The 6,870-nt window shown below is 35.2% G+C and overlaps 2 protein-coding genes across 2 annotated transcripts; one reads left to right on the top strand and one right to left on the bottom strand.

Annotated features, from left to right (window-relative positions):
• The first annotated feature begins 1,452 nt into the window (after window positions 1-1,452).
• On the top strand, window positions 1,453-2,979 carry LOC105450694. Its single transcript, XM_011690649.1, has 4 exons — window positions 1,453-1,593; window positions 1,735-1,919; window positions 2,337-2,471; window positions 2,542-2,979. Exons 2-4 carry the CDS (start codon window positions 1,743-1,745, stop codon window positions 2,557-2,559), a joined length of 330 nt encoding a protein of 109 aa, XP_011688951.1. The 5' UTR covers window positions 1,453-1,593; window positions 1,735-1,742; the 3' UTR covers window positions 2,560-2,979.
• A 1,096-nt stretch (window positions 2,980-4,075) lies between these two features.
• Window positions 4,076-6,574, bottom strand: LOC105450695 (flavin reductase (NADPH)-like). Its single transcript, XM_011690650.1, has 5 exons — window positions 6,215-6,574; window positions 5,068-5,232; window positions 4,866-4,955; window positions 4,491-4,628; window positions 4,076-4,409 (listed from the first exon to the last, which is right to left on the bottom strand). Exons 1-5 carry the CDS (start codon window positions 6,393-6,395, stop codon window positions 4,258-4,260), a joined length of 726 nt encoding a protein of 241 aa, XP_011688952.1. The 5' UTR covers window positions 6,396-6,574; the 3' UTR covers window positions 4,076-4,257.
• Window positions 6,575-6,870: the final 296 nt, after the last annotated feature.

Genomic DNA, 6,870 nt, shown 5'->3' with positions numbered 1-6,870 from the left:
GGGCTATTTTTTCTTGTAATCAGCTATGAGTCCAGATATGAATCCTATAGAGCATTTATGGAATGTGTTAGAACGAAAAGTTAGGAAACATAATGCTCAAACTTTAGCAGCACTCCGCCACGCAAGAGGAATAGAATAATTTAGAACAAGAAACAATTAGACACTTTGATTAACAACATGCCCAAACGAATACACAAATTAATAAATGCGAGAGGAGGCAATACACATTACTTTTAAGTGTGTGTGCGAGCAGGCACGCACGCACGCACGCACGCATAGGTATACGCACTTATATGAGATTAAAAAGAATTTGATTTTTAAGAATAATTAAGATTTAAAGTTTTCTTTTTATTTTTTTTATAAAATTTTCTACAATAATTTGTTTATGAGTTGTATTGAGTGGATAAGAAAAAATAGCCCGTTTTATAACACTTTTTTTAAAACTATAACTTTGTCAAAAAAAAAAAATCGTAGAAAAATGATCAAAGAATGGATTTGTTAGGAAATCAATGCGCTTGAAAATTGTTAAGCCAGACAGCCGACTTTCCTGACCAGCGCAATAGTTTAAAGAAAAAATTTTTTTTCCTATCTTTTAAGCCTGATTTCAACGTTCTCCATTTTATAAAGCATTTCTGAAACTCAATTTTAATTTTCTTAGTTATCAAAGGGAATGTTCAAGGCTTATTTCAATACGATGATATTTCATAGAGTTATTGCTAGTAAAAGATATTAAAAATTTGAGCTAAAATTTAGGTGTCCGGTTTTTTTGCGGGTGAGTATACTGGGTGTCTCATAATAATAGGTGTATGACCGTTCATGGGTAGGTAGAACGGACTAAACTGAATCGAAAAGTCTTCTACCATTTTGCAAAATTCACAATCGTTAACAAGATATTAATTTTTGAAGATCGGCGAATAAACTTAATATCTCGTTAATAAATGCGAATTTTACAAAATAGTAGAGGACTTTTTTTTCGGTTTAATCTACTTATCTTGCCACGCACTTGCATTCAGCGAATGAATACGCGTTTATTCGTCAATCTTCAAAAATTAATGTCTGGTTTACGATTACGAATTTTGCAAAATGGTAGAGGACTTTTCGAAACTCGAAAAGTGAACTTTACATATACATATACATATGTATTTTGAAATGAGATTAAAGAACGATTTAGCGTTACAGCCAAAAGGCCGGCATGTCCGCTCCATAGAACTTACATACATGGAAGGGGAATGGGATACGAATAGCGTCAAGTGAAAGTGAGAAAGAGAACTATACTTCTCTCTCTCACCAAGTTGATTTTTGAAAATGTGCATGCGCGTCGTTCCCGCTACCACACTTTTGGGCCAAACAAAAAGGTGCGCACGCAGGCCGCGCATGCGTAATTGCGAAAATCAACATCAAGAAGGAGAGATATATCGGACGTGGATCTCTCTGTTCAACTTATGGGCAGTCCCCTTCCATGTATGTAAGTTCTATGGTCCGCTCTCGGATCCTCTCTGATCTAACACATTAGTTTCAAATAGTATTTCAGTTGATAGCCATCAGTCGAAGTGGCAGCTAGTTCAATCTCTGTGTTACTTTGTGACATTTAAAGTAAGTTTTTTATAAAGCACTCAATTTTTAAAGCATCCGGAGAAGCATTTTTTCTCTAGCTTCTTCTTCTTTAATTATCTTTTAATATAAAATATGAATATAATTATTTAATATAATTATTGTATATAAATTTGTTTTCAGGCTGAATTATGGAAAGTTCTGTTTCCGAAATGAAAAACGAAATAAAATTTCACATGAAGTTGATTGAAAAACAAATTAAAGTTTTGATGGATAAAGAAGACGAGCTGTTTATGACTGCCTCTGGCTTGCAGGATAACATACCGTATCTTTTCCAATCTAGAGACGTTTCCAATCCACAATTAGGAGTAAGTACCAAAAAAATTTTATTAAAAATATATATATGTAAGAAACGAACGTGTGGGGTAGCCGCTGTGCGAGAGTCACAGCCATGCATCTTGGATACGTCTGCCTCACTTCAATGACATAATTAAAATGAGGCAGACGTTCCCAAACTGCATGTCATTCTCGCACTACGGTTGCACAGTTCGGCCATCCCAAGGCTCACTCTGTATTCCTTATATTCCTATGTCCATGGTCGTAACCGACACTCAACCGATAGCTCTTTTATATTGCTATCAGTTTAAATTCACGCGAGTTCTCTCTCTCTCTCTCTCTCTCTCTCTCTCTCTCTCTTTCTCTCTGTCGATATTCTCGTTGATATTCTCGTCTCGCGCGGTTTCTCTATATATTTAATAAATAAAACATTGTCTATTTTTTTTTAGGATAATGTTCTTAAGATGGAAAGGACGATCAAAAAATTGAAAGCCGAAGTTTATGACATGAAGCAGCTGTTAGAGGTGTTACCAATGGAACTGCAATTAATTGATACTTCCCTAGTTGGCTTAAAGAAAGCTTTTGTAAGTATATAATTTTTTTAGATATTTTATTAATTATTTATTATTAATAAAATATACATTTTATTTACAGCTTGAGATTCCGCAATAAAAAACGCCAAACTTCTTTTGAATGCTTTTTCGTTCTTGAAACTATCTCGCTATTACAGATTATTACTTATTATTCATTCTTGGGAACCTTTATCCTCTTGTTACTTGGCGGTTCCCCAAATTTAGTTTTAACGTATTTTTTTTTTGTCGAGGCCTAGATTATATCGTCTCGTAAACCAAATGAAGTAATATGTTATATAAGTCATAAAATTTTTCTTTTCATATTTGTTATTTATACATGGAATTTGCTATTTTGTTGCCGGAAGGTCATATTATTTTTCAACTTCCCCCATTATTTTCGTTGGCCTGCCTTGTTTGCGCCTGACTTCCACATTCCATAAATGTTGTACTTGTCGATGTTATGATACACTGTAATATGCTTTACTTATATGCTTTAAATAAATCCTAAGTTAGATGATTATTATATATTGTTATTCAAACCTCATATTATATGGTCTGAATTATCCATTGTTACCGAGGCAATTTATTTAATTCTATATCCCTCTCGTTCAGATAATCTTAATTAGATAATAATCAATTCATTTAAATATCTATACCACGAACTGTCTCGATATATAATAACTGTTGCTTTTTCTGTACGCTTTGATTTAACATTCTTATTACAGGTAGTTGTCATTATTTTTTATTTTCTCTTTATTTATAGGTGATTTTCCATTTGTTATTGCACATACTTTTGTTTGTTCCTCAATTTATTTATTTACTCAGCTTTACATTCCTTTTCTTATGGCATTATTTAATTTATTTTTGAGACTAACTCTTATAAGATAGTAGCCAACTCATTTAATTTTGCATACCAAGAATTACGATAATTATCAGTCCGCCGGACAACCGCTGCCGCCACCGCTACCGCCGCCCCCGATGCCGGCGTTTCAACTGTCAAGGTTTTTCGACATGCGAATGCAATCCCAAAAAACGCACATGGAATATAAAGAAACTGTGATACTAGCGTTACATCGACATCTCAGAGCGCGCTCCGCTCGTGCCGAGACGAACGAGGGCTTTCACGTGGATTGAAATTAGATTTAATTAGCTCAAAGAAAGTAGAAAAAAAAACGAATTTCAAGTAGAACAAAACGAGAGCGGGATAGACAATTCAGTACATCGCAAAACTTGACAAAGAACTTGAGAAAAATCTTTCAACCTTTAGGAAATCATATTCATTAATACATATCGATATTAGGTAAATAATGCTTCGGAATATCATTCGCGAATGAACGATGCATTTGAATTTCCAGCTCGGTCGAGCGACGCTAACGAAGCACTGGAGAGATATCAAACTTCAAATTTTGTTCTTATTATAAGTTGCAAAGTAGAATGCGGCACGCTTATATTTTTCTAGCTTTATAATGTAGCTATATTTGTAATTTTAATTTATGGAGGATCGACGGACAGATTTATATCCCCCAGCTTTTTAGCGCGATTTCTTCGACTCTACGCCTCTATTTATTTCAAATATTCTTTCCCTATCTGTTGTATTTCAGCGACACAATACAACGCTTTATACGCTTGCTTTCTTCCATCCAACTCGTGCAATTTCGCGTCAATTGCATAAATGCCAAACTTGTCGAACGTGATAACGATATTTAGATAAAATATATACATATTTATTTTTCCACCATGTTTATTTTAGAAATAGAAATACATGCATCTTATTATTTATACATCCCTACATTCCACATCATAAAACGTTCCCGATGGTGCAGACCTTTTCGTAATATTTTGGATCCTCGAGACATTCGACGAGACTCGCACCAAGGTCGTGTTTGGAGATATAATTTGATGGAACTGGCCCAGACTCGAATACGATTTTATACTCGGACTTTGGTCTGTCTGGAAGAGAAAAATTAAAATCTACGAGACATTTTCTCGAGACATATCATGCTTCGTCATCTCTCATTGTCTAGGCGTTACCTGCAATGTGCATTGGCATTATCACCACCCATTTTAAGCCACTCGATTTGATTATTTCTAACATTTCCAGATGATCTATGTCCGAATTAATTTCTTGCAATTGATTACGTGGTATTTTACATTTGTAGAATAGATATGCTGAAAATTTAAGCAATGACAGACGTTAGTTAGCAAAAAGTATTGCACATACTTTATAGTAAAGTTGAATTTAGACATTTAGATGCGAGAAGTTCCTCAAATGTGTTAGAAAAAAGTCAAAGGAATATTCTTTTTTTGAGCAATTTTGCAAAATTATGCGCAATAATATTATGTTTCTATTATAACAATTGGCAGATATTCGATCTTTATTTTTTTTTTTATAGTATGATATAATACCTTTTATGCACACGGAGATCAGCTTGACACTATGCGCTTTCATGGCATCCACTATGTTCTTCATGCCTTGAGGTAGCATGTTAGTAGGGGCTTAAAGTAACATAAAACGAATAAGTGCAACATATCGTTAAGTAGAACAACGAGAGATGTATAATACATGTTCATATAAATATTAGAAAAAAAATATACATATACTGCTTACCCACGTCAGTCCTGGTATTGCGTACTACCACGACGAAATCTGTACCAGCTATCGCATCTGCAACCTCCTTCGCATTAGTGACATCTCCAACAATTGCTTCGACTTTGTTACTAAGATCCTCAGGAATCTCGGCTTTGTCTCTTACAAAAGCTCTCACCTCCAAACCTAAATGATAGCGAATTAAAAATCATCAGTATATTTGACTTGAATGTTGAAGATGAAACGTTAACATGTCATGTACACAAAAATTATAAAATCAATATACACAATAATTTACGAATACATTTTAACGTAAAGGGAATTAGATTTAATTACATTATGATTATATTTTAGTGACTCTGATTTTTAATCTGCAGTTACATTACATTGAACAGATAAGCATTTTAGTCCTCATCTTGCTTTATATTTTTGCCATAGTAAACTTGTACTAAAGTAAAAGATAAAAGATAGATTTTATTATTACATTGCACAGTTAATAAATATATATAATTCATTGTGCAAAATAAATCGATAATTATTGATTTCACAGATTATCGTTTAATTTGAAAATTAATATGACTCATAATTATATATTCTAAATTATCAACAATTACAGATCTCTCTGTGCAAATTGTCATCTGGAGGGACAAAATAAGGAGCTTTTTCTCGAAAACTTGGCTATAGATTCGTTCTTTGCAGCTGAAGTTTTCGTACCTTCCATCCTCCTTTCTTTTCTAACTAAAGTCCAATATTATACATCCACCTCGTTTCAAGATGCGGAAAGTGCAACGCGGTCCAGCTGCAAAGAACGTTGCATTCATCGCCGGTTTATGGGATTCAACCGTGAGCTACGGGCTGAGGTGGACGTCCATGGCCGAGTGATTCTGGAATCTTCTAAAATCTTCGCGGTATTGACTAGCATCTCACTACGACTTAGAATCTCATCGTACCGTTTGGTGACTACGACTTAGAATCTCATCGTGCTGTTAGGAAATTGGGCCCTATCATACCGCGGGTGTAGGCAGAGAGAGCATGCTTCTCTCTGGTGCAGGTCCCACAAAGGAAAAGAAGAAGAAAAGAAGAATCGCTGGTTTATCGTCGGCGATAATTTTCGAGAAAGACGCGTAATGAGAGCGGCAATCGCGCGAACAATCGGGACACGAGTTACCCTTTTCCACGGCGGTTCTCAGAGAGCAGAGGCCGGTGTCGCCGGTGCCGCCGAATATCACGATTCGCTTCTTCATCTCGTGCCAAATTCCCATCACGTGCGCAATACGCGTTATCGCGGCAGAAAGGATCCTGAGACCGGATATCATGGTGAGTGCTATCCCTTTCACCACGGCGGACATGCTCGCGATTTACTGTGACCGACGATGAACTGGTTTGTCTAATGCAGTCTAATGTCTGGTTTCAGCATGGTGGAAAGATTACACATGGGTTTCAGCCATGGTGGAAGGGATAGCATGGTGGGCTTAGTTTGCAAGCGTCTCTCTCTAATTTTTTGCCCTCTCGCTTGTTTTCTGACCGTTCAAACCATTGTTGGTCAACCTCAAAAAATAAAACATTTTATTCTGCAAAGTTGTTACGACTGAGATGGTTGTCTTCATTGCACGCACGTTTATATTCTATCGGTTTTTTTTTATTTTTTACTGCAGTTCGGATCATAAATGTACTATACATACTTGATTGTATCTATCCTATAACCCGGCAAAAAATTTTTTATACAAGAACATATATAGATATATATAAACATATAAAAATATATAATTATATATGAAATATGTCCATACAAATCCATATATATATATAAGATCGGAAGAGCAC

Source organism: Wasmannia auropunctata, unplaced genomic scaffold (genome assembly GCF_000956235.1).
Source record: "Wasmannia auropunctata unplaced genomic scaffold, wasmannia.A_1.0 LD336057.1, whole genome shotgun sequence".
Classification (NCBI taxonomy): Eukaryota; Metazoa; Arthropoda; class Insecta; order Hymenoptera; family Formicidae; genus Wasmannia; species Wasmannia auropunctata.
The sequence above is the reverse complement of the archived record's forward strand: the minus strand, read 5'-3'. Positions and strand labels throughout refer to the sequence as shown.

Excerpts from the sequence above, each read along its gene's own strand:
- LOC105450694 (XM_011690649.1), top strand. The coding sequence starts at position 1,743 with ATGGAAAGTTCTGTTTCCGAAATGAAAAACGAAATAAAATTTCACATG. Across the intron at positions 1,920-2,336 it reads TTTCCAATCCACAATTAGGA|GATAATGTTCTTAAGATGGA; the intron begins GTAAGTACCAAA and ends ATTTTTTTTTAG.
- LOC105450695 (XM_011690650.1), bottom strand. The coding sequence starts at position 6,395 with ATGTCCGCCGTGGTGAAAGGGATAGCACTCACCATGATATCCGGTCTC. Across the intron at positions 4,956-5,067 it reads CAATACCAGGACTGACGTGG|CCCCTACTAACATGCTACCT; the intron begins GTAAGCAGTATA and ends TGTTACTTTAAG. Across the intron at positions 4,410-4,490 it reads AATGCCAATGCACATTGCAG|ACAGACCAAAGTCCGAGTAT; the intron begins GTAACGCCTAGA and ends TTTCTCTTCCAG.